Source organism: Eulemur rufifrons, chromosome 2 (genome assembly GCF_041146395.1).
Source record: "Eulemur rufifrons isolate Redbay chromosome 2, OSU_ERuf_1, whole genome shotgun sequence".
Taxonomy (NCBI): Eukaryota; Metazoa; Chordata; class Mammalia; order Primates; family Lemuridae; genus Eulemur; species Eulemur rufifrons.
Window position 1 is genome coordinate 12574365 of NC_090984.1, and position 27206 is coordinate 12601570.

A 27206-nucleotide genomic window follows, 5' to 3' on the forward strand; every position below is an offset into this window, starting at 1 on the left:
GAAGCCCTATGTATGTAAGGAATGTGGTAAAACCTTCAGTTTCCTCACGCCTGACTGAATATGTAAGAATTCACAGTGGAGAGTAACCCCATAAATGCAAGGAACGTGAGAAGAAGGCCTCATTAACACTTGAAACTTTCTAGACACGTACAAACTTAACACTGGAGAGAGACCCTATAAACGTAAGGAATGCAGAAAAGCATTTACTAGATTTTATTACCTTACTGAACATATAAAAACACTGGAGAGAAACCCTTTTTATGTAAAGAATGAAGAAAATCCTTTCAGAAGTCCATGTGCCTTAATTGCATTCTTATTTACACCGGGAAGAAAACTTGTCAACGTAAATGATTTGTGAAAGTGTTCAGTTGTGCCTGTTCACTTGAAGTATATGAAAGAACTCACTCTGAAGATGTGCCATGAAGTTAAGGCATGTAGGATAGCCATCAGCATCTGCTCACAGTCCAGTACATGAGAATTCACTGTGAATCTGTGCAGTGTTAGAATCATGGAAAGCTTTCCCTGTTTCCTTGGGTATTATTAAATATGTGAGATCTCACAATGAAGATAAACCCTACTGATATATGTGGAAAAATTGTAGTCCTGTTAAATACTTTTATATTCACCTGTAATCTCATAGTGGAGAAAAACTTCATGAAGGTAAGAAATGAATAAAAATAAAAATAAAAATAAAAAATAAAATAAATAAGAAATGTTGGAAAGTCATATTTTACATTACATTGTTCTTCAACCTTTAGTACACATGAGGTGATTCACACTCAAATTGTGTATGTATGGAATAGGGGAATTGCCTGAAATCCAACAGAGACATGGCTTTGCGGGTGGATTTATAGAACTATTTTGAAAATTTGTAGTACTGCCTGGCTCATTCCTAGCATGATATGTCTTTATCCTATAGCAGTGCCAGTCTTGTCTAGTTACTACACCTTCTGGGTTACAACCTGGCCAAAAGTGGGCCTTCAGGATTCAGACATAAACCTGTTTCAGCAGTGTAGATTCTCTTTGTGGTTTGTCATGGTCTTAGGACATGGTCCACCGTGTGGCACACTCCGGCTGATGTGCAAGACATAATAAAGCTATAAATGTAAAAATGCTCTTGTTCCTCTTTCACACCTGATATTTTCAGATAAGATGTCAAGTTTAAAGAAGGGGCTGAGTGAAGAAAGAGTGAGGTAATAGGTAGTAGTCTAAGATACCATGATTTTGTGACCATGGAGGGACAACCATAACCCTTGCACCTGGGGAATATCAAGCTGTGCAGGGAGGTGGTGGGAACCATGAATGTTCATTCCTTTTGAAGGGATGTTCATTGCCACAGTTTAGCAAAACAATCATTTTATATGTCTGAATCAATTAATTGCTGTAATTGGCAATATGACCAGTTTCTGGGTTTTCATTTTATCCTTGTGCAATGAAAACAAAAAAACTCCCATGAATGTGGCGGGTCATGATGTTCTGCTGTACTTGACACCATTACTGGCACTTCCTGAATGTGGCCCTTGGGTTGAACACACAGACAGGCATGACCAGGTGGTCATGAGTGGTACAAACGTAAATATTTCTGATGCTCCAGCAATCTTGGGTTATGTCATGTATGGCCATTGAGGCTGCAGCTACTTGATGACTTTCTGTAGTGCTTAATCCAACCAAAGCAATGATAATCCAATTAACTTAAAGTCCTGGATGGAAGAGATCTGTGCATCTTTGTGGTATGTGTTTTCCATGGAGAGAAGTGGGTTGTGGAGTGGTTCTCTTGTGGATATTAGTGCTGCTGTTTAGCTTATCTGCTTTCAGCTTTAACTGTTGTCAGTGACACAAATGATCATCAGATTAGTCTTAACTGCCTGTGTGGATTGTATCAGTTCATAGACTGCCTTTAGATGTCTGAAACTTGTTCACAGTTGCTGAGTCAAGAATTTGTGGGTGATGGGTGAGGTCAATACTGCAGATTGGCCTCATCCTGGTGCTTGGATTTGTAGTGACAGTATCATTAAGAAATGATACTTGTAGTCTCATAGCCCAGACACCACCTGGCTGGAGAAACTGATTTTTTTGTTTTTCTTTTCTTTTTTTTCATTTTGAAAGATTTAAGGGGTACAAGTGTTTTTTGTTACATGGATGAGTTGTACAGAAGCTGATTTCTGATTGTTGATATATAAAATGCAGTTGATCATTGTATATTGAATTTTACTAGAAGCCCTGTAACATTCTTTAAAATTCTAGTTTTTATGTATTGTTTTCCACATACATAGTCATATCTGTAACTAATGACAGTTTGATTTTCATTCCTAACCTTAGATCATTTATGTCTTTTTTCTAGTTTTCTGCCTAAACAAGACTATCTGTAGAATAATGACTAGAAGTAGTAAAACAAGGATACTTTTGCTAATCCTAATGGCAGATGCTTTCCATCTTTACCCATTACTGTATTGGTTGTGGATTTTACAGGGTGAAAGCTTTTATCTACTTTTTATTGTTTGGGAAGACTTTCTCATGAATGGCTCAACAATGTGCCGTAGAAGGAGTAGGCAAAAAAAAAAAAAAAAAAAAAAAATTATTAAATGCTTTTCCGATTCCTCTTAGATAGTTATATTTTCTCAGTTATGTCTCTTATTTATTGGATAATAATTCCCTCACAGGAGCCCCACCCTCATGATCTCACCTAACCTTAATAACCTCTAGAAGGCCTCATTTGCAAATACAGTCACCTTGGGAGTTAGGGCTCCAAGATAGGAACTTTGCAGGGCGGTTATGGGATATACAATTCGGTCCATGGTATTCTATTTTGTTAATTTCTATTCCTTATTTTTACCTCCATTGTAGTGTACTTTGAATTTATTTTGTTCTTTTGCTATCTCTGAAATCAAATGCATACCTCATTTTCAGACTTTCTTTCCCATTATATAAGCATTTGAGAGTTAGAGTATCATGTTATTGCTGTAGTTGACTCTCCAGCAAAGTTTGTTCATTACTATTTTATTACTTTTCAATTATAAATACTAACATTTACTACATTTTTACTTTTTTCCCATGCTTATTGCGGTATGAATGAAAACTAAAAATTATATATATTAGGGTATACAATGTGATATGGGATATATGTATACACTGTGAAATGACTATCACAATCAAGCTAATATATCCATTACCTCATGTTTTACATTTTTGGAGTCATGAAAATGCTTTCTACTGTCTTATTAAATTTCGAGTATGTGGTACATTATTATTAACTATAATCATCATGCTATACCTTGGTCTCCAGTACTTATTCATCTTATAACTGCAAGTTTGTACCCTTTGATTAATATATTCTGTTTTCTTCCAGTCCCCAATCCCTGTTACCACTATTTTATTCTCTGCTTCTGTCAGTTCAACTTCTTTTTAGATTCCACATATAGGTGAGGCTATGTAATATTTGTCTTTCTGTCTGTGGCTTATTTTACTTAGAATAATGTCCTCTAGGTTCATCCATGTTATTGCAAACGGTAGGATTTCATTCTTTTTTAAGACCAAATGCTCCATTTTATATACATATACTGCATTTTCTTTATCCATTCATTTGTTGAGGGACACTTTGGTTGTTTGCATACCTTGGCTTTTATGAGTACTGCTACAATGAACATATAGGTGCAGATATTTCTTTGAAATAGTGTTTCCATTTCCTTGGATATATATCCAGAAGTGGGTTTGCTGGATTGTATGGTAGTTCTATTTTAAATTTTATGAGGAACCTCTATGCAGTTTTCCATAATAGCTGTACCAATTCATATTTCCACCAACAGTGTGCAAGGGATTTGTTTTTACACATCTTTTGATTTTTTTGATAAGAGCCATCCTGATGTGTGAGATGTTATCTCATTGTGGTTTTCATTTGCATTTTTTTTTTTTTTTTTTTTTTTTTTTTTTTGAGACAAGAGTCTCACTCTGTTGCCCAGGCTAGAGTGAGTGCCGTGGCGTCAGCCTAGCTCACAGCAACCTCAAACTCCTGAGCTCAAGCGATCCTCCTGTCTCAGCCTCCCGAGTAGCTGGGACTACAGGCATGCACCACCATGCCCGGCTAATTTTTTCTATATATATTTTTAGCTGTCCATATAATTTCTTTCTATTTTTAGTAGAGATGGGGTCTCGCTCTTGCTCAGGCTGGTCTCGAACTCCTGAGCTCAAACGATCCGCCCACCTCGGCCTCCCAGAGTGCTAGGATTACAGGCGTGAGCCACCGCGCCCGGCCTTCATTTGCATTTTGATAGTCTTTTCATATACTTGTTAGCCATTGCTATGTCTCATTTGAAAAGCATCTATTCAGGTTTTTTGCTCATTTCTAAATTGAGTTATTTCATTGCTATTGAGTCACAGTTCCTTACGTATTTTGGATATTAACCAGTTCTCAGATATATGGTTTACAAATATTTTCAACCATTTGATAGGATGCCTTTTCATTTTAATTGTTTGCTTTTTTATGTAGAACCTTTTTAGTTTGATGTAGTCTCACGTGCCTGTGATTTTGGTGTCAACTCCAAAAATCATTAGCAAGACCAGCACCACAAAGAACCTTTTCTTCTATGTTTTTATGTAGCAACTTTATGGCTTCACAGCCTTAGGGTTAAGTCTTTAATCCAATTTGAATGGATGTTTGTATATAGTGAGTGTTTAGCATTTTCTACATTTAAGATCATCTCCTTTGCAAACAGAAATAATTTTACTTCCTTTTCCATTTGGATACCTTTTATTTCTTGCCTAATTGGTCTGACTAGGACTTACAGTTTCATGCTGAATAGAAGTGACAAGTGTGGGCACTTTTGTTCTTGACTTAAAGAGCTTTTTTATTTTTATTTTTTGAGACAGGGTCTTGCTTTGTTGCTTAGGATGGAGTGCAGTGGTACGATCATAGCTACCTGTAACCTTGAATTCTTGGGCTCAAGTGATCCTGCCTAAGCCTCCAGAGTAGGTGGGAGTACAAGTGCACACCACCATGCCTGGCTAATTTTTTTTATTTTTTATAGAGATAGGGTCTTGTTATGTTGCCCAGGCTGGTCTCAAACTCCTGGCCTCAAGCCATCCTCCTGCCTTGGCCTCCCAAAGTGTTGGGCTTATAGGCGTGAGCCACCATGCCCAACTTGTGCTTATTCTTAAGGGAAAAGCTTTGAGCTTCTCAATGCTGAGTATGATAATTGCTGTGGCTTGTCATATATGGCCATTATTATGTTGAGATACATTTCCTGTATACCTAATTTGTTTGGGAGTTGATATGAAATGATGATGAATTTCATTAAATGCTGTACCTGCAATTATTGCAATGATGACAATGATTTTTTTCTTTCATTTTGTTATTGTGGTATATCACATTTATTGATTTGTGTTTGCTGAACCATCCTTGCCAATTAGTAATAACTCCCACTTGATCATGGTGTGTGACTCTTTCAACAATTACTTTAAATGTGATTGTATTAAATTTGCCCATCAAAAGACAGAGTGTCTGATTGCATCAAAAAAACAACATATAACTATATTTGCTGCTGTCAAGAGACTCACCTTTAAGGACAGAAGTAGACTGAAGGGATGGACAGGGATACTCCTTGGAAATAGAAACCAAAAAAGAGCAGGAGTATACTTAGATCAGAGAAAATAGAGTATATCAAAAACTTTAACAAGAGAAAAAGAGGTCACGTGATAATAAAATGGTCACTATATCTAGATGTAACAATTATATATATATAAGCACCCAACAGTGGCGCACCTGAAGGTATAAGGCATTGTATTAACAGGTCTGAAGAAAGAAGGCAGAATTACAACAACAGTAGGGGTTTTCATTACCCCACTTTCAACAATGGATAGATTCTCTATCTAGACTGAGAATTAGTAAGGAAATATTAGACTGGAACTAGACTAAATGAATGACCTACAGAACATTCCACCCAACAGCAACAGAATACACATTCTTTTCAAGAGCACAGGGAACATTCTCCAGGACAGATTATGTACTAGGCCTTATTCAATTTTCACATTTTGTCACCATTGTCCTTATATGGGGCCAGGATTCTATTTATAATCACACATTGCATTAATCTTAATATTTTCAAGACCCACAGTAACAACACTTATTTAGTGGAAGTGTATCATCCATTTATATGTAATGTAATTGCTGATAAGTTTGAATTTCATTCAGTCATTTTATGCTTACCATTTTTCTCATTTTTTTTCTTTGAATTGATCTTTTTTTCCTTATTTTTCTTCTTTTTACTTTTGTTATTACTTTTGACACATAATTGTAAATGTTTATGAGGGACAGTGTAATATTTCAATACATGTTTATAATGTATAATGATCAAAGCAGGGTAATTAGCATATCCATCACCTAAAACATTTATCATTTGTGTTGTGAATATTCAAAATCCACTCTTCTAGCTATTTGAAAATATATAAGAAGTTGTTAATTATAGTCATTCTATAGTGCTGTCGAACAGCAGTCCCCAACCTTTTTCACACCAGGGACTGGTTTCATGGAAGACAATTTTTCCATAGACCTGTGAGGTGGGGTGAAGAGGGGGACTCAGGTGGTGATGCAAGTGATAGGGAGTGGCTGTAAATACATATGAGACTTTGCTTGCTTGCCCATCACGCACCTCCTGCTGTGGGGTCCGGTTCCTAACAGGACAAAGACTTGTACCTGCCTGTGTCCTGGGGGTTGTGGACCACAGCTATAGAACATTAGAATTTATTCCTCCTATGCAGCTATGCTTTAATTTTTCCTTTTCATGTCTGGAATTTATGTGCTTCAATACCCTAGAACCCTTTTGCTTTCTTATAAAATATACAAAGCATTTTGAACACAATTATTTCTGTGACCTAGCTGCTGGCTTATATTACCAGCTAAGAGACTTAAAGACTGGTCTAAAGTCACACAAGGTGAAAGTGCTAAGCCCACAACCAGTGGACACAGCCACTAGCACACAAGCTGATAAATATGCACACATGATGAATAGGGCCAGTCCCTAGGCCGAGACATTGAAACCCAGAGAGATACTGGGATAGATGAGGAATAGTTCTAGATTATTTGCAAGTCTTTCCATTATCCTCTCTCTTTGATTTTTTAGTTGGTCTTGTTTTGTTTTTTTTTTTTAAAAAAATAATATATTTTGAAATATTTGGCATTTTCTACTCAATTTGAACATAATACACTCTATTCAACAAAATGCATGCTCATCAAGATAAATGTCAGAAATTATTCATAGGAGCTATATTTTAAATACTGTTGAGGGGGGGAACCCCAAATCTGCCTGAATAGAAAAAAGGAAAAACAAATTATGGTATGCTTATTTAATGGAATATTCTTCTACAAAGAAAAGCAATAGTTTACAAATTGTAATAGCTTTTGATTCTTGGCACTAAGTCAGTAGATTAAAACAACATGTTAAATCTATACTGGTCATAGAGCAAAGTGGTTTATAGAGGTACAGAATCAATAGTCAAACTGCTAGAGTACATGGTTTGGCTCTGCCTCTTGCTGGCTGTGTAATTTTGGAGAAGTTAGATGGCCTCTCACCTCCATCTGATCTTTTGTAAACTGGGGATGAATTTTATAATAATAATAATGTGGTATTGGCTTAAGAATAAAGTTATAGATTAATGGAATAGAAGTGAGAGTCCAGAAATAGGCCCACACTTACATGGTCAAATGATCATCTACAAGGGTGCCAGGGTAATTCAATGGAGAATGAAAATGTTTTCAACAAATGATTCTGGGAAAAATGTATACCACATGCAAAAGAATGAATTTGGGTCCTTATCTTACACCACAAAAAACTCAAAATCAATGACTTAAATGTGTAAGACCTACAACTGTAAAATTCCTAGAAGAAGGGGGGAGACCCTCATAATATGATGAAATTAAAAAAAAAAAAAGAAGGGGGGAGAGTTTCATGACATTGGATTTAGCAATATTTTCTTAGGTTTGGTACCAAAGCACATTGGAAACAGAAAAAGTAAATGTATCAACATTAAACTCTTTTGGATTTCAAAGGACACTCATCAACATTATACGCTTTTGTATTCTAAAATGTTCCAGCAAGACAACCCAATGAATGGGAGAAAATATTTGCAAATCGTATCTGTGATAGGGAACTTCTATACAGAATATATAAAGAACTCTTGCAACTCAATAATGAAAAGACAATTTTTTTTTTTTTTTTGAGACAAAGTCTTAGTCTGTTGCCCGGGCTAGAGTGCCGTGGCGTCAGCCTAGCTCACAGCAACCTCAGACTCCTGGGCTCAAGTGATCCCACTGCCTCAGCCTCCCCAGTAGCTGGGACTACAGGCATGTGCCACCATGCCCAGCTAATTTTTTCTATATATATTTTTAGTTGTCCATATAATTTCTTTCTATTTTTAGTAGAGACGGGGTCTCGCTCTTGCTCAGGCTGGTCTCGAACTCCTGAGCTCAAACAATCCGCCCACCTCGGCCTCCCAGAGTGCTAGGATTACAGGCGTGAGCCACCGCGCCCGGCCAAGACAATTAAATTTTAAAAAGGACAAAATATTTGAACAGAAATTTCTCCAAAGAAGACATACAAATGGCTAAAAAGCACATGAAAAGATGCTCAACATCACTAGTCTTAGGGAAATAAGAAGTCAAAATTATGAGATACCACTTCACTAGGATGGTTAACATGAAAAAGACTACAGCAAGTGTTAGCAAGGATGTGGAGAAATTGGAACCATTATACATTTCTGGCCGTTCTTCAAATTCTTATACTTACAGTTACTGTATGACCCAGCAATTCCACTAGTAGAGTATATACTCGAGAAATAAAAATGTGTATGCACAAAAAGATATATGTGAACTTTCATAGCAGCATTACTCCTAATACCCCCACAGTGGAAACAACCCAAATGTATGTCAACTGATGAACAAATAAAATATGGTATATACATATAATGGAATATCATTCAATAATAAAATGGAACAATCTATGCTACAACACAGATGAACCCTGAAAAAACATGCTAGGTGAAAAAAGCTATTTACAAAAGGTTGTATGATTTTATTCATATGAAATTTCCACAAAAGTCCCAGAGACAAAGCAGATTTGTGGTTACGTGGAGCTTAAGGAGGAGGTAAATGGATTTTGACATCCAAAGAGTTCTTTTAGGGTGATGAAAAGTTCCTAAAATTATGCTAGTTGCATGACTGTGAATGTACCAAAAACATTGAATTGCATAGTTTTAAATGGATGAACTGTGTCATAAGTGAATTATATCTCAATAAAGCTGGTCCATCCAAATACCAAAACTGAAAATTACGACAGTAGCTACATCATTGGGAGCATGAAAATTTTTGAGACAAGGTCTTACTCTCACCCAGGTGGGAAGTGCAGTGGCATGATCATAGCTAACTGCAGCCTCAAACTCCTGGGCTCAAGCAATCAAGAGCATAAAAATGTAATGTCTATGAAGTACCTAGGACACTAAGATACAACAAAGCTACCATTATATTTTTACCACTAAATATTAAAAGTTGATATAAAGCTATTGGAGTCATATAGACATCTAAAAAGATTAAAAACCATTGGAATGAAAAGATTATGACAGTGGCATAAGTAAACATATTACTGGCACAGAATCTAGAATCAGATACAGGTATATATATAGGAATTTATTGTTTAATAAACATGGAATTTCAAATCAGTAAGTCAAGGATGGTTTACCAATTCATAGTACTACAGTAACTGGCTATATTTCTGGAGGGAAACAAAAATTGGATCCACTATCCCACATCGCATGCCCAAATACACTCCATGAGCATGGACGATTAAAAAGTAATATACTACAGAAGAAAATTAGGAAATCTGTATGTAATCTAGAGTTTATGGAGACTTTAATGCAAGGTAGGAAACCTAGAAATTGTTTTTTAAAATGAACTCCTTTGGCTACATAAAAAAAATTTTATACAGCAAAAGATGAAAAATGAACATCAAAAGAGCTACCAATTCAATAGATTCATAAAACATTTGTACAAGAATAATTCTTGATAAAATATTAGTAAATTACAGTGTTTAAAATAACTTTATTAACTCCGCAAAGGCCACCCACTAAAAGCCACAGCAAAAATGATTTCTAGAGAAACTTTAGAACCATTCCTGCATAAGTGAAGGCGGCCTGTTATCAGTGCTATTTTCCAACCCAGTATGGGAGGCTTTGGAACTTATGGTAAGATCCGAGAAATAAAATCAGAAATACATTATTTGAAGAAAAAAAAATTCAGTGTTTACAAAAAGCGTACGTTGAAAACACAAAGGTCTCAACTATTAGAGTTTGGCCTGGTGTCCGTATAAATTATGAGGAAATACAGGCTTAAAGATTGGATTGATTGGAGGACATAGAACTTTCTGTGGATTAGCAAGTTTTTCAGCAGGGGAGAATCATTGTAAGGGTTCTAGGAACATGCGGGGAGGTAGGTATAAAAGTTTTGGTGAGCACTGTGTAGACAGGTCCACTTCCAGCCTTGCCTTCAGGCTTGTTAGATTATTGAAACCGGGGGCGGGCCTGGTGCCACCATCCCTGAATGTGGGCCCCGCCCCCCGTAGCCCCGCCCCCGTGCCCCCGCCCACTGACCTCAACCTTGTCTCGGGCCCGTTTCCGCCTCCAGCGCCCGCGAGAAGCCCCCGCAAGGCTTATCCGCACTGACGCAGGAGGCAACTAGAATTTCTCTGCCTAAGCGGGCCCAAGGTGGCTGAGCCCCGAGCAGCAGATCTCCGGTCTTCCCGGCCGAGGTTCGAAGCGGAAGTGACGTCAGCGCCGCGCCGCTGTCTCTTGCGGCGCTTTCTCTGCGCGGGCAAGTTCTGTTTTTCTCCTGGTCGTCGTCAGCTTTAACACGTCTTTGGTGAGGCCGGGTAACGGGGAGGAACACGGCTTTGGCCCAGGCCGCTGAAGGGACTGCCTCGGGGAGGCTCGGCCCGGTCCTATCGCTTCCGCCACGGCCGTGAGTCTTCTCGGCGCGGCCAGGACCGAGAGGCCGCTATGTCCTCGGGGCTTTTCCGCAGGGTTTTTTCAGACACGGTGATTGCCTCTTCAAAATCCTCCAAAGCAATGTGTGTGATTTTTTCCCCTCCCCGCCAGAATGCAAGGAATTCCCGCTGTTCGAGTCAGGGTGACGGTGGCTCTGCGTCCTCTCGCCTCACGGACCTGGCGATTCCGGCCCGTCTCGGTGAGCGGGGGTGAAAGTTGGTTCAAGGGGCCTCTTCCTCCTGTTTTTGCGAACAGACGTTTCATCTGCGAACTTGCTATTCCCTTTGAGCGTTATTTTTGACATATTACATTCGGGTAGAACGAGAAGGCTACTTTTTCAGGTGTCTGGGCTGTGCTTATTGTTATGTGTGAATATAAACGTTTGTAGACTGCAAGTGTCTGTACTAAAGAAAAGCGAGAATACTCAGCTGTTCTTTTCATCTGAACTTCCTAGGTTTGTATCTCCCCAAAGAGCTTCAAAACGATGGCTTATATGAGGGAGGGATGGAGGCTTTGAAGTAAGCTGACACTTAAGATTTAAATGCTTGATAATAATTTGCTATAAATAAAGACATTGTCCTGTTAAAACCGCAAAACTATTATTTGAATCAAGGGAATTGATATTAATATCTACCCTGTTTCAAAAAGTAAAATTCACCATTGTCTCAAAATATGCCTTTGGTTGTTTTTGGATCTGATATCTAAGTTTTGTACATTGCAGTTTTATTTTAGTTTCTTTGAAACTATTGCTGTTGCTAATCACTCGTTCTTTCAGAGAGTCACCCATTTTGGTATTTCTGGTTGCATTTCAGTGTTTCCCCCATTTCTTGTATTTCCTGTAAACTGATGAGTCCCTGAATGGTTGATTTAAGACATGGTGAAGAAATTCAACCTACAGCTGTTCTTACGGAATTTGTAAACTAGTGGAGGAGGCTGTCATCTAACCAAGCAAATAAGTGTATTACTGCAAATGGATGAGGGTTTGGAGTGTGTGGTCTGTGTTAGGAGGGCCACAGGATGGTGGTGACTAGGCCAGGGCTTCTAAACCGCCTGGGGACTGTGTCCTGGGCACATGGCATGGGCAGAGAACCATGAGGAGCCCTCACACCCACACCGCCGACTACCATGTGGCAGTTGTATCAGGCAGGTGAAGTCCCCTTCCTTTTGCAGTGTCTGTCCCATCCCAAGACCCCAACTCGGTGTTGAAGTCTCTCTCTGGAGAGTGGCTCTACATTCTAGCCCTGCCCTGACCAGGAGGAGAGTTATGTTCTGGTGTCTTGGTCAGGTGAAACACAGAGGAGGCAGCACAATGAAACATGAAGTAACAGAAGCATTTTATTATGCACAGATCCACAAGAGGAGGACTGCCTCCGAGGGCCAGCTGGAAGTTCAGAGACAGGAGGGTGCCCACCAGTGGGTTGGGAATGAGACAGAGAGGACCTGTGGGACTCCGCCTTTATTGAGGTCCACGGGCATCATCCCTCAGGCTTCCCCTCAGGAGTTGCGGATTGGCTGGGTTAAAGAAAACACACACAGAAAGGGGATGGTGTTGGCCATTAGGTTTCATTGTGTTCAGCAGCGGCGGGGTGTGTTGGGTTTGTGGTCGCTGACATGAGGAACAAGCGGGTTATATCCCAACAACCACACAAGGAGGGGAAGTTTTAACTAGGCCAAAGGTGATGGGGTATGACTGGGTTTCAAACAGCTTATGTCAGGCCAAAAAAATGGATGCTGGGGCAGCAACTAGGTTAAACAGATTTGTGCCAATACATCCCTTGGCGCCTCAGTATCATCTTTTAACCATAAGGCAGTTGCAGTTTGAGTGCTGGAGATGCTGACTGCAGGGGGAATGGTATTTAACAATGAATTTAGCGTTTTAGTAGGGGCAGTTATGTTGGAGGTTTTGAAGTGGTAATTCAGTAACGCGTATGTGAAGATTAGTGGTGCTGCAAGTAACCAGGGGGAGGGAGTGCTTGCGGTTGGGCAGGGGAGGCAGGAGGTTGGGGGTAGAAAGCGGGAGGGCAGTCGCAGAAGGTTCCACAGAGTAGGTGATCCTCTCCCCAGGGAGTTAAGGGTTTCCTGATGAGAGGCAGGTGTTTCGGGGGAAACGGTAATCTCCATTGATTTGAGTAACCTACACCCAGATTTCCTTCAGGTGTGGATGTGTGGGGCAAATGTTAGTTAAGTTAAAATCTGATTACCTTTTATTTTTTCGCCGTTCGTCTCATGGTTTTAAGTCATTAAGTAATCTAGGGCTAGCAGCATTATGTTTGTTAGACCTGGTGTTTGCTTAGTACTTAAAGCTTAAAAGTTGAAAGTTCCTTTTTTTTTTTCCTTTGGCTTGTAGCCACCTAAAGCTGAGGGCTTCCCCCCACCACACAACCTGTTTTTTTTTTTTTGGTGGTCTGAGGCTTTTAGCTGCCTGAAGTGTTCTTAGTTTCTGTCACTGGTTGATAAGAGGAAAAGAGGGAGGGATACGGGGCCCAGAGCCACCAGGCAGTAGAGGACTGGAACAGCCGGACTTCAAGATAATGAGGCCTTTCCCCCCTTTCTTTTTCCTCCTTCCAAGTAAAATCTTTAGAATGGCGTGTATCTCCAGGCGGCTAAAATAGTTTTTCTTTTTTTTTTTTTTTTTTGAGACAGAGTCTCACTCTGTTGCCCAGGCTAGAGTGAGTGCCGTGGCGTCAGCCTAGCTCACAGCAACCTCAAACTCCTGAGCTCAAGCGATCCTCCTGTCTCAGCCTCCCGAGTAGCTGGGACTACAGGCATGTGCCACCATGCCCGGCTAATTTTTTCTATATATATTTTTAGCTGTCCATATAATTTCTTTCTATTTTTAGTAGAGGTGGGGTCTCGCTCTTGCTCAGGCTAGTCTCGAACTCCTGAGCTCAAACGATCCGCCCACCTCGGCCTCCCAGAGTGCTAGGATTACAGGCGTGAGCCACCATGCCCGGCCTAAAATAGTTTTTCATTTCTCTTCAGATGTTTACCTGACAAGCTCCTGGTGGTCCCACATGGCCCCTGTTTTGAGCTCGGGCCTCCATTTGTGGTTGCCGTTAGCCCTTCTCTCGGCAGCCGCCTCCCAGGCGAGGGGGCTCCAGTCGGCCTCCCTGGGGTTGGAGTTGGAGAGCAACAGATGCAGGGAAGGCAGCGACGCAGGGACAGCCGGCCCGTGGCATCCTTGCCAGTGAGGGGCCATCACCTCCTCGTTGAAGGGGGCGCCCCTCGTGTCAGGTTGGGAAGTCTGTGACGTCCCCGGATATTGCCTCCCCCTCAGTGGGCGGTCAGATTGTTGGCGTCCCTCTCGCACTCCGTTAACCCTCCCGTTGGCCCAGTGTCCGCCTTACCCTCTCCTGCCTCTCAGTAACAGGCCTTCTGGGCCCCACAGGCCTTCGGAGTATAGTCAGTTTCCCCCAGACCGGTAGTTCCTGTTTGGGGGTGACAGCGGTCTTGGCTAGTGACTGTGGCTGCCCCTCAGGCCCTACTGAGGCTAGCCATTGGTGAGTCCCACGGAACACTTGGGCTCTCTAGGACTCACGCAATTTACGGAGGGGAGTTTTGGCAGCATTCGACAAAGGTAACAGGCGGCGACGCCTAGCAGCGTAGATAGACCCATTGGGCTGTGGAGCCTTCCCAAGTGGCATCAGCCACGTGGAGGGCCAAGAGCAGTCTGAAGGCATTTTGGGGTGTCCCTCACGGTTGTGACCACACACCTTGCTCGCTGCACCAATTGTATTTTCTTCTGTTGTGGTCTAGAGGTCTCTCTCGGAAGAGTGGCTATACGTGCTGTCCCTCCTTAGCCTTGGAGGAGAGTGACAGTCTGGTGTGGTCAGGTGAGCCACAAGGCAGCACAGCAAAGCACAGGAAGTAACAGAAGCGTTTTATAACTGACAGATCCACAAGAGAAGAGGGCTGCCCCCGAGGGCCAGTGGGAGGTCCAGAGACAGGAGGGTGCTCAGCAGTGGGCAGGGAATGAGAGAGAGGGCCTGTGGGACTCTGCCTTTATTAAAGCCCACGGTGTCGTCCCTCAGGCTTCCCTGTGGGGTCACGGATTGGCTGGGTTAAAGAAAACACACGGAGCACGGAGCTTAGACTCTGGTGTTGGCCATTAGGTTCCAGGGAGATCAGCAGCTGTGGGGTGTGTTGGGTTTGTGGTCACTGACATGAGGAACAAGCAGGTTATGTCATAAACAACCACACGGGGAGGGAAGTTTTAACTAGGCCAAAGGTGAAAGGGTAGGACTGGGTTTCAGGCAACTTATGTCAGACCTAAAAATGGATGCCGAGGCAGCACCTATACTAAATATATGACACGCTCTTCCTTACAAAGCTCAATATGTTAGTGTAAATATAACAGCAATAAAGAATACAGTCTTACATTCCATAGCAGGTATTGAAGATAAAATTGGAACTGAGATAAATAAATTTGGAATTGGCATGGTCCCTTCTTTGTCATCTCACCATCCATACATACCCCTCTAGACACATGTGAGTTTCCTTATAATAATTAAAAAAGTCTGCATTTGTACCTAAGACATAGGAAGAAGTTCTCACCCTTCCCTACTGTGGGACGATGATATAGTCCCATTAGTCATTATTTCCCCATCACAGGCCATCTTAATTACTCCTCAAATATAGTCACATTCTCACTGAATAGTCTGTTTCCTAAAGACTAAATTATAAATTTAACCTCTAGTAACATGTATATAAAATAAAAGCAGGAAGGAGATAGAAGTGGGGAATGGTTAGTTTATATAAATAAACACGTGTATAAACAAACACATACCTATAACAAGCAAAGAGAAAACATGCAAAACCACTGCGTTTCATGTTCCTGTCATTGGTCTGAAGGTTGGAGTTGATATCTGTGGCCTCTTCAATGACCGTTTCCATAGTTTCCTTGCCTTCAGCCAGAACCTCAGCTGCTCTGGGTTCTGTAGCTGCTGGAGTGATCCACACCTTCATTCCACAAAGGTCTGAGTCCTCCATTGTTCTGTGTTTTTTCGGTTGTAATTTTCCATTAACCTTTTCTGTAGAGCAGAGAGGTACCTGGAGGTGCTACACATCATCCTTTTTGCCTTAATCCTATAGTAGTGCCCCATGTTTCCTTTGGTAATTATGATTGATTACTTGAGCCAGTATATTAATCTCCCTGTTTTTTATATGTTTGTTTTTTGGTTTTGCTTCTTGGTTTTCTGGTATATGAAGCCTAAAGTGGCCAGGTTGCAATCTCATCTTCCAATATGTTGGGGCCGTATTTGTGCCCCACAGGGGACTAAGATCTCCAAAACTACAGGACTCTAAGTTGCTGGGATTGGAAGTAAAAGTTCTGTCAGTGAAGCTAATTGTGCTTCACCCATCAATACCTGGACCTGTATATTCTGACTTCCAAGCATTTACCTTGTCCTGTAAGATGACATCACCTTGTTGTTGTTGTTGTTGTTGTTGTTTTGAGATAGGGTCTCACTCTGTTGCCTGGGCTAGAGTGCGGTGGCATCATCATAGCTCACTGCAACCTCAAACTCCTGGGCTCAAGTGATCCTCCTGCCTCAGCCTCCCAAGTAGCTGGGACCACAGGTGCACGCCACCACACCTGGCTAATTTTTAAATTTTTCTGTAGAGATGGGGTCTTGCTATGTTGTCCAGGCTGCTCTCAAACTCCTGGCCTCAAACAATCCTCCTGCCTTGGCCTCCCAAAGTGATAGGATTACAGGCCTGAGCCACTGTGTCCAGCCCAGAATACTTTTTTTTTTTTTGGAGACAGAGTCTCACTCTATTGCCCGGGCTAAAGTGCCATGGCATCAGCTTAGCTTGCAGCAACCTCAAACTCCTGGGCTCAAGCGATCCTCCTGCCTCAGCCTCCCGAGTAGCTGGGACTACAGGCACGCGCCACCATGCCTGGCTAATTTTTTCTATAAATTTTTTAGCTGTCCAGCTAATTTTCTTTCTATTTTTAGTAGAGATGGGGTCTCACTCTTGCTCAGGCTGGTCTTGAACTCCTGAGCTCAAACGATCCACCCGCCTCGGCCTCCCAGAGTGCTAGGATTACAGGCGAGAGCCACTGTGCCCAGCCCCAGAATACCTTTTTGTCAGAGGATTGTCTCCCGATTGGCCCCATGACTGAGTTTTCGATATACTCTTTTCCACCTTTCGTTTAGATCAGCTACCTCAGGGTGATGGGTTCTATGATCAGACCAGTTGGTTTAGAAACAATGTTGTGTGGAGGCCATGACTGCTGATACAGCCTTTTGTGAGTCTGTGGGTGGCATTGCCAGCAGAAACATAACTAGTAGAAAGGCCAGTCTGCATCCACGGCATGGGTCTGTGCCAGTGAGAATGAATCTTTGTCACCTCTCATGATAGAAGAGGACCAAGTGGCTGGCTGATACCCCTAAGGAATGGTGCCGTATTGGGTACTCAGGTGTTGACTTCTGCTTTCACAGGGTTAGGTACAGCAGTAACGTTAGCTGGGTCAGCCTTGGCAAGTGGAGTTCATATTGTTGAGCCCATGCATAGCGTTTGTGCCTGCTACCAAGGACATTTTGTTCATGGGCCCATTGAGCAATCTCTGAGGTGGTGGGGAAGTAACTGACATCTTTACACAGTTTTTGCCCACCTTCTTTCCAGTGGGTTACCTTTGGTGGGCATTTGCGTGGGACACAGTCTGTCCTTTCAGAGAGGTCTCCCAGAGGTCATCAGCCTCGTTCCTCTCACTTCCTTGACCATCCAGCCAAACCATAGGCAATGTCTATAAATGTGTGTGCATCTTCTGGCCAACTCTCACTCCACACCCAGAGACAGCCAAATACGCTGCTTGAAGTTCTGCCGCTGGGAAGACTTTTCATTAGTTGTGTCCTTCGGGGTCAGTGTTCCGCAGGCCTGCAGTGCGTCAGCTTGCCACTTCCGGGAGGTACTAGCATATCCTGCAGGCCCACCTGGAAACCTGGTTTTGTCTTAGTCCAGCGGGTGGAAGGAAGCCGTGGGCATGGACTGAGGGAGAGGAGGCGGTGCAGCCGGTGTTGAGTCTTTGTCTCCTGCTCACACAGTTTACTTGTACTCACCAGAACTGCCTGAGCTCTATGTCTTAGGTGCCATCTCCAGCGATGGCCGATTATAGCTGCCTATGTCCAAACTTAGGGCTAGGAGGGTCAGACAACACCCAGTTCATGATGGGAAGTGCAGGCTCCTTGGTCTCTTGATGTCCCGTGGTTAGTTGTCCAGTCTCTACCATGTACCGAGTGGTAAGCAGTTTCTCAAAATGTCAACTGCAGAAGTTTCCTGCAGAAGAGGGCATGCATTTGCTCCAAACTACTGGAGGTCTATACTGCGAGTCTCCTATCGGTGCTTGCCGGAGGCTCCCAACCGCATCCTACTGACCATGGATACTTTGAGCATCTTTGGTTCTGCTGGATCATTTGGACTAAATGCTCAAGAGTCTTGTACTGCAGCGAGTTCAGACTGCAGCGTAAGTAAGATTCTCTTGGTCCCTTTTGAAACAGGCCCTTCATCGTAATCAACCATAGGTAGTAGCTAGATTACTGTGATGCTGCTGAATGTTTTCTTGATTGGTAAGAATCGCAGCTCTATGCTCAAGCCTAGAAGTTTGAGCAAACCAATTCTAAATTCTGATCTTTGCGTGTTTATCTCCAGAAAACATTGTCCCTCTCAGTTGTGTGTAAGACTGTGTCTAGTGAGAAGAAAGAAATCTCACCTCGATTTAACAGTAGTATGATACAGAGATGGAAAGTGAACTCCAGCATATATCCTAGAGTTGACAGAGTGCCTAAAGACAGCCAGGCTCAGAGTGGGGCCCCCTCCCCAAGACTGGGCCTCAGACCTTGTTGGAGACGGTGTCATTGCAGCCGTACTGGCCAGTGAAGAAGTTTGCTGGGTTACCTGGACCAGAGTCAGTCTCTGGGGGAGCAGAAGGCAGCTGTCTGGAGTGCAGGCAGGCCCTGACCATGGGGCTCCTGAGCAGAGGGAATTAGGGAGCCCGTGAGGATGTGGGAGTGAGAGCAGTGAGTACCCACATCAGGAGGCCGTGGGAAACTGGTCTGCAGTGTGCAGACAAGCTGCGGGTGGTGGGTGAGTGCACGGAAGGAGACCGTGTTCCTCCCACCCTGGCATTTGTTGAATAATTCAGTACATTTCCGGTGATTTATATTGTGTCATGAACAGCCACTTAGCTATAATCTAGGTATATTGAGAAGGATCTTTGTTGTATCACGAAAATCACCAGGTACCTTTAGTGAGTCAGGCTCTGTGCCAGGTAAGGGGGAACATTGGCATCCAAAGGACAAGTAATGCTGTCCCAGGGTTGCAAACACTCTCCAAAGGAAAGCAGATCCCCGTGTCACACATCATCTAAGAACGCTCCTAGAGATACACAGAGTTCATTATGATAAAAGGTATTTTTCCTCCAAAAATATGAAAGTTCAATAGATGTACCCACCTGTTGTTGTTAGAAGATGTATAAAGGAATATACATCAGACATGGAAGAAGAAATAGACAAGTCCACAATTCCAGTGGGAGATTTTAACGTTTTTCTCTCATTATTTCTTTAAACAAGAGAGAAAAATTAAGTTAGGATATACATCTGAGAAAGATGAGCACCATACCTAACATACCTATACACTGTCTCATAAATGAAAGAAATCACGAAGTGCTGATCTGGAGGTGAGTGTGAAAGAAAGAACTGGAAAGGGCAGGCTGGTTCTCTGGGGAGAGGAACATGTTCTGTATCTTGTTTAGGCTTTTGATTACTTGAGTGTATACGATTGTCAAAATTCATCCACTGAGTATTTAAGATCTGTGTGTTTGGCTGGGCACAGTGGCTCATGCCTATAATCCTAGGACTCTGTGAGGCCAAGGCAGGAGGATCACTTGAGCCCAGGAGTTTGAGGCTGCAGTGAACTATGATCACACCACTGCACTCCAGCCTGGGCAGCAGAGCAAGACTCTGTCTCAAAAAAAAAACAAAAATATATATATATGTATATATATACATACATATATGTGTTTGTACATTAATTATAGCTCACATTTACATAAAGTAAAACACTTGGTGCAGATGCCACCAAAGGAAACACATTTGTGGGCCTGTTCAGCCCAAGGATCCAAGTTTGAGACCTGTGGTAGTGGTTACAATTTATACCCAGTGGTGTTTGTCATCTGGTGTGACTTCAGGGTTTAGTCTTCTCATTCATAGAATCAGGGCTGTCAAATTTTTGTGAAGGTTAATTTGGAAAAATGAACTGAGCACCTTTTAGTGATTGTCATCATTCAGATACTATTCTGTCGTTGAGCATTGGGGCTGCTGTTCTGTGTTTTATTTATTAAAGACTGATTAATTTTTATTACAATTTTATCTTATTTTTAGTTTTTATCAATTTTATTAAAACTAAATAAAACAAAAAATTCTGTTTTTCAGTCATGCTGGGTTCCCATGGAGTGCTCAGTAACACACGTGGCTGGTGACTACTGTATTGCGCTGTGCAGGTTTAGATAGACTCTGGTCATGTGTGGAAGTCACAACAACCACAGGAGATCAGGCATTGGGAACAAACTTACCTGCACCCAAGTCCTGGCCCACCACTTCCGAACTGGATTAAACTGGGCCAAATACTAGTGTTGTCTGCATGTAGGTTTTTTCTTATTAGATAGGGGTAAATGGTATCCACTGTGTAGGGCTGTTACGATACTGAAGTGAGCTAATCTACATAAAGTTGCAAGTGCAACTTGTGGCACATACTACACTGGTCCTCAGTAAATGGCAATTGATGTTACTAATACTCATGTTATAGAGTAAACTGTTTTCAGAAAGTGGCTTTCACATGTGTCACCTGCAGAGAGAAAGGTGACGTGTGATGTTTGATGATGGATAAGTAATGCTTGTCGATTAATGATTGATGCAAACAGGGCTCCGTTAACCCTGTGTAAAGACAATGGGGGTGGCCTCTGTCCATGTGGATTCACAGCCGTCCTGAAGGAAGCCCTGGAACCAGGAAAGGAGCATTCAAGCACATTTAGCCGTCACCCTCACAGGATGGCAGCCATCGATTTGTCCCATGGTAAGTCCTTGTTGCTGCTCTTTTTCAGAGGCTCTGCTCTAAGTCCCCCTGCACAGTATAGAGTCCAGTGGCCTGGGCCCAGGCAGCCATGCTGCTGGTGCATTTCCAAGGTGCTGGAGTGGGCCAGGGAATGCCGTGTTCTAGTTCAGCCCCCTGGATGTGTGCTTTGGGAGGAGACGCTGCGTAGTCCCTTTCACAAGTTTTATCACCATGGGCAAATAAAGAGTCCCATTTCTCCAGGCTTGAGTTTGCTTACCTGTAAAATAAGACTATTCCCCCTTTCCTGATGGGCAGCATGGCTGACTGTCCATTTTTCAGCTTTTAGGTGAGACAGGACTGCTCTGGCATTGTATAGCAGGAGTGTGTGTGTGTGTGTGTGTGTGCGCGCGCGCGCGCGCGTGTTTTCTCGAATGTGCTGGATTATATGGGAATTTCAGACTAGGATGGAATGACTTCCAGGCACATGAAGGTGCGAATTATGGTCCGCTCTGGGTTCTCATGCCTTCTTTCTTTTCTATGAGGCCTTTATAGGGACCCAGTCTGCCTTCCTGAAGAAACGACAGAGGTAGAAAGAGTAGTGGCTGGCTGGCTGACAGATTGTTACCAGGTACGCAGGAAGTGCATCCTTTCCAAATGTCATACTTGCGTCCATCAGGTAGACACATTTCCTTCTATACAGAATTGCATCCAGAGCTTCTTAAAGCAAATAAAACCTCCTTCAGGAACTGAGTCGCTAGTTTAATTTCCCCAGGAGTGGAGCCTGTCAAATTGGTGAGGGATTACCTTGAAAGTCGTCCCAGTATTTCAGTGTTAACTAATTAATCTACCTTAATGGTCCCAACTGCATATTTTTTTATTTTGCTGAGTGCTCTGACACATAGTAAGGAGATGAAAGTACCCTTTGGTCAGAGAATTTATCCAGTCAGTGTTTATCAAGCAGATGCAATGTGCTCAACAGTATGCTGCAAGAGAGGGAAATAAGATGAGCTCCTGGTCTGGTTGTGGTGAGATCAGAGTATGTGTAAGAGGTGCCATTAAGGCCATGTCACTCGAGGAGATGGACAGTGAGTGAGTGGGGAGAGAGGGTTCCTGGGACCATTGAACTCCAAGGTAGACAATGGGAGCCCGCAGAACTCTCTGTAGGAATTGGCTCCCACATCGTCATTTGTAGTGAACATTGGTGTGCATATTATGTGGCTGAAGCCAGCGTGTGTATGATGGTTTAGGACTCAGTAACCTTTGATGATCTGGCTGTGGACTTCACCCCAGAGGAGTGGACTTTATTGGACCCAATTCAGAGAAATCTCTACAGAGATGTGATGCTGGAGAACTACAAGAATTTGGCCACAGTAGGTAAGACTAGCATCATTCCTTGTAGCCTGCCGTGGAACAGATGATGTTGTGTACTCACTGCGTTGCAGGATCTGTGATATCAACTCGGAATACAATGGGCAATAACAGACATAGGCCCTGCCCCGATAAGCTTTTATCTACTTGGTGGTTCTCAAAATTTGGTATCAGGTGAAGAGCATTACCATCACTGTGTTTGAAATGTACGTTCTAAGTCTTCACCTGTGACATAGTTTGAAGCTCTGTAGTTGGATCTGTTTTCACAGCTCTCCTGATGAATCTGATGCACTATAGTGTTGAAGAATGGCAGGTGTAGTTGTTGCTTCATGAGCATGAAAGTCTCTTTGTTTCACTTACTTTATTTCCTATTTGGAGAAGTCTTAGTGCTTTGTAAGTGTGTCCATCAGCCTGAATGTGGACTTCAGGGGTCAGAGATAACCAGTCTTTTGGGGACACAGAGGTGATATTTTTATTTTCAGCCCTTTTGAAACAATTTCACTACCTTTAATTAGAACTATAGGTCCTGAATTGTAGGAAGATTTATCATCTCTTACATTAACCTGTTCCATTAATGTGTCTTTGTCTGTGCACAGGATGTCAGCTCTTCAAACCCAGTCTGATTTCTTGGTTGGAACAAGCAGAGTCGAGGACAGGCCAAAGAGGAATTCTTCATGGTGAGCATACGTGAAGAACAACCCTGGTTAATGAGGAGTTCAGTATGTTTGGAAGTATAATGAGGAAACTTTTAAAGATGAACACTTCATCTTAGAAGGTTGAAGCATTTTTTTCTCAGAAGTTACAGAATCTTCAACTTCCCACACTATTACTCTCTGTCTACTCAGTCTTTCCTATGCTCTAACAATGAAACGTAATATGTTTCTTAAGTTTACTGATTTGATATATGCTTCTTGTCCTATATGTCTGCTTTCCTTCTTGATAATATTCTTTGTGTTCACCGTTATTTTATTTTATTTTATTTATTTATTTATTTATTGAGACAGAGTATCACTCTGTTGCCTGGGCTAGAGTGAGTGCCATGGCATCAGCCTAGCTCACAGCAACCTCAAACTCCTGGGCTTAAGCGATCCTGCCGCCTCAGCCTCCTGAGTAGCTGGGACTACAGGCATGCACCACCACGCCCAGTTTATTTTTTCTATAAATATTTTTAGTTGGCCAGATAATTTCTTTCTATTTTTAGTAGAGACGGGGTCTCGCTCTTGCTCAGGCTTGTCTCGGACTCCTGACCTCAAGCGATTCACCCACCTCAGCCTCCTAGAGTGCTAGGATTATAGGCGTGAGCCACTGTGCCTGGCCCACCATTAGTTTTTAATTTTCATAGAATCACAGTTGATAATAAACTATCTAAAAATTTTGACACCATATTCTTATTATTGCCAAATTTTTGACATTCAGAATCATCAAATCCATCTTTGTTTTCTGTTTTTGTTACTCTGTTTAATTTGAAAACAAATATAAATGATCCCTATCATTTTCAATGCCTTCTGTCTACCATTTCTGTCTCCAAACCCTGACACTTCTTTTCCTCTTTAACTTCAGAATGGCAAGTGCAACTTAAAACCAAAGAGTCAGCACTTCAGCAGGATTTTTTATGGGAACCGACCTCCAGTGGGATACAAATGGTAAGATAAACAAAGGAATATTTCTTTTTTTTCCTTTTTCTTTTTTTTTTTTTGAGACAGACTCTCACTCTGTTGCCCGGGCTAGAGTGAGTGCCGTGGCGTCAGTCTAGCTCACAGCAACCTCAAACTCCTGAGCTCAAGGGATCCTACTGCCTCAGCCTCCTGAGTAGCTGGGACTACAGGCATGCGCCACCATGCCCGGCTAATTTTTTATATATATATATATATTTTAGTTGTCCATATAATTTCTTTCTATTTTTAGTAGAGACGGGGTCTTGCTCAGGCTGGTCTCGAACTCCTGACCTTGAGCGATCCACCTGCCTCGGCCTCCCAGAGTGCTAGGATTACAGGCGTGAGCCACCGCGCCCAGCCAACAACAAAGGAATATTTCTTAGTTTTTACATTCGGGGATGATTAGGAATTCTATTATAGAAAATCAGCAGAATGAGAGCTATTTGAGAAAAGTAGCATTGACCCAAGAAGGAACAATGGCTCTGGAGAGATGGTTGGAATATGATGATTTTGGGGTACTTGAAACCTAGCTTGACACTTGTTTCAGAGTTCCCACAGTTGTACATGCCCATATTTGTAACCAAATAGTTTTTTAAACAATTTGATGAAAATCTACAGAAATCTTTTGTAAGATTCTCACAGCTTTCAGGCAGAGAAGCCTTTCATCATTCTGCTTAAAAGAGATCATTGTATGCACGTAATGAAAAATGGTTAAAGTGAAAATAATCATCATAATGTTGCTGTCTTCAGATGAATAGAATCTGTTAATGAATCTGAACAACTCTTTAATCATTATTTATCCCCTTATCAACAGACAGGAAGCCACAATGGAGCAGGGCTCAATGAGTCCAAGCAATGTGAAGACGTCTTCAGTGAACACTCATGCCTTATGACACACGAGAGAACTCAAAACAGTGAGAACACGTCTCAATATAATCAGTCTGGAATGGAGTTTCTTACTCTACATAAGAAAACTTCTACTGGAGAGAAACTTTCTGTGTTGAGTCAGAGTGGAAAAGCCCTCAGCCTTACTCCAAATGTTTACCAGAGAATGTGCACAGAAGACAAATCCTTTGAATGCAGTGACTATGGGAAATCCTTTATTAATCAGTCACCCCTTCAAGTACATACGAGAACTAACAGTGGAGAAAAACTTCATGAATGGAAGGAATGTGGAAGAAGTTTTACTCCATCCACAAACTTTGCTGTGCATATGCAAAGTCACAATTCAGAAAAACCCTTCAAATGTAAGGAATGTGGAAAAGGCTTTAGATATTCTGCATACCTTAATATTCACATGGGAGTTCACACTGGAGACAGCCCCTATGAATGTAAGGAATGCGGGAAAGCCTTCACTAGGTCTTGTCAACTTACTCAGCATAGAAAAACTCACACTGGAGAGAAGCCTTATAAATGTAAGGAATGTGGGAAGGCCTTCACTGTTTCCTCATGGTTAAGTCAACATATGAAAGTTCACGCTGGGGAGAATCCCCATGAATGTAAGGAATGTGGGACAGTCTTCACTAGGTCTTCTCAACTTACAGAACATATAAAAACTCATGCTGCAGAGAATCCTTTTGAATGTAAAGTATGTGGAAAATCCTTTAGAAATTCCTCATGTCTTAATGATCACTATCGAATTCACACTGGAATCAAACCCTACAAGTGTAAGGACTGTGGGAAGGCCTTTGCTCAGAACTCAGACCTTACTAAGCACGCACGAACTCACAGTGGAGAGAAGCCCTATGAATGTAAGGACTGTGGGAAAGCCTTTGCTAGATCCTCTCGCCTCAGTGAACATATAAGAACTCACACCGGAGAGAAGCCTTTTGAATGTGTCAAATGTGGGAAAGCCTTTGCGATTTCCTCGAATCTTAGCGGACATTTGAGAATTCACACTGGGGAGAAGCCCTTTGAGTGCCCGGAATGTGGGAAAGCATTTACACATTCCTCCAGTCTTAACAATCACATGCGGACTCACAGTGCCAAAAAACCATACACGTGTATGGAATGTGGCAAAGCCTTTAAGTTCCCCACATGTGTTAACCTTCACATGCGAATCCACACTGGAGAAAAACCCTATGAATGTAAGCGGTGCGGGAAATCCTTCAGTTATTCCAATTCATTTCAGTTACATGAAAGGACTCACACTGGAGAGAAACCCTATGAATGTAAGGAGTGTGGTAAAGCCTTCAGTTCTTCCAGTTCCTTTCGAAATCACAACAGAAGGCACGCAGATGAGAAACTGTCTGTGTAAGCAATGTGGGAAAGCTTACAGGTGTCCCCATTCTCTTCAAAGATGAGATAACTCACAGGGGAGAAACCATATGAATGTAAGGAATGTGGAAAGATCTTTACTTATGTCTCAGGTCTTCATGAACATGTATGAATTTAGAGTGGATAAGACTCTATGTCAGGGAATGTGGAAGAGACTTCACTAAATCCTCAAGCCTTACCTTACACATCAGAAATCTTGCTGAAGAGAAACCCTATGAATGTAGAGAATCTGAGAAAACTTTTCCTAATTCCACAAATCTTAATATGCATATACAAACTCACATTGGAGAGAAACCCTATAATTTTAATGGTATGACTTGTATGATCCTCTCTCCCACCCAAATTCATATTCTCAAACTGACCCCTATTTCTTTCTTCATCACTGTATTTGGACATAAGGTTTTAAGGCAGGTGAGTGACTTCAAATGAGGCTGTTAGGGTTGATCCCTACCTAATTCAGCATCACTGGTGTTCCTATAAGAAGAGAATATGAAGGAAGGATGCACACACACAGAAGCCCTTGTGACCCCACCAGAAGATGGCCCTCTGCAAGCCAGGAACAGAGGCCTGGAACAGATCTTTCTGTTCTGGCTTCCAGAGGAAATCATCCCTCTCCTCACCTTGATATTGGACTTCCAGTCTCCAGAATTTAAGCCAATAAATTTTTCTTGGTTAAATCATTGAGTCTGTTATTTTGTTATGGCAACCCTAGGAAACATACTGTAAGGAACATAGGAAAGGCTTTAGTTATTCTAGAAGTTGTATACGAACTTTATATATTTTATATACGAACCTGCTGTGCAGAGAAACCCTATAAATACAGAGTGTGGGAAA

General features: G+C 42.0%; 1 protein-coding gene across 6 annotated transcripts; it reads left to right on the top strand.

The window, feature by feature from the left end:
• The first annotated feature begins 11168 nt into the window (after positions 1–11168).
• Positions 11169–27004, top strand: LOC138390220 (zinc finger protein 266-like). 6 transcript variants are annotated; one of them, XM_069479155.1, is made up of 7 exons: positions 11169–11221; positions 20942–21093; positions 21615–21748; positions 22320–22446; positions 23037–23117; positions 24001–24083; positions 24910–27004. In XM_069479155.1, the coding sequence occupies exons 2-7, from the start codon at positions 21069–21071 to the stop codon at positions 26350–26352; spliced, it is 1893 nt and encodes a 630-aa protein (XP_069335256.1). In that variant the 5' UTR covers positions 11169–11221; positions 20942–21068; the 3' UTR covers positions 26353–27004. The 6 variants fall into 6 exon arrangements, with proteins under 6 accessions (XP_069335256.1, XP_069335224.1, XP_069335231.1 ...); XM_069479123.1 differs by lacking the exon at positions 11169–11221 and having other exon boundaries at positions 20442–21093; XM_069479130.1 differs by lacking the exon at positions 11169–11221 and having other exon boundaries at positions 20442–21093; positions 21615–21700.
• Positions 27005–27206: the final 202 nt, after the last annotated feature.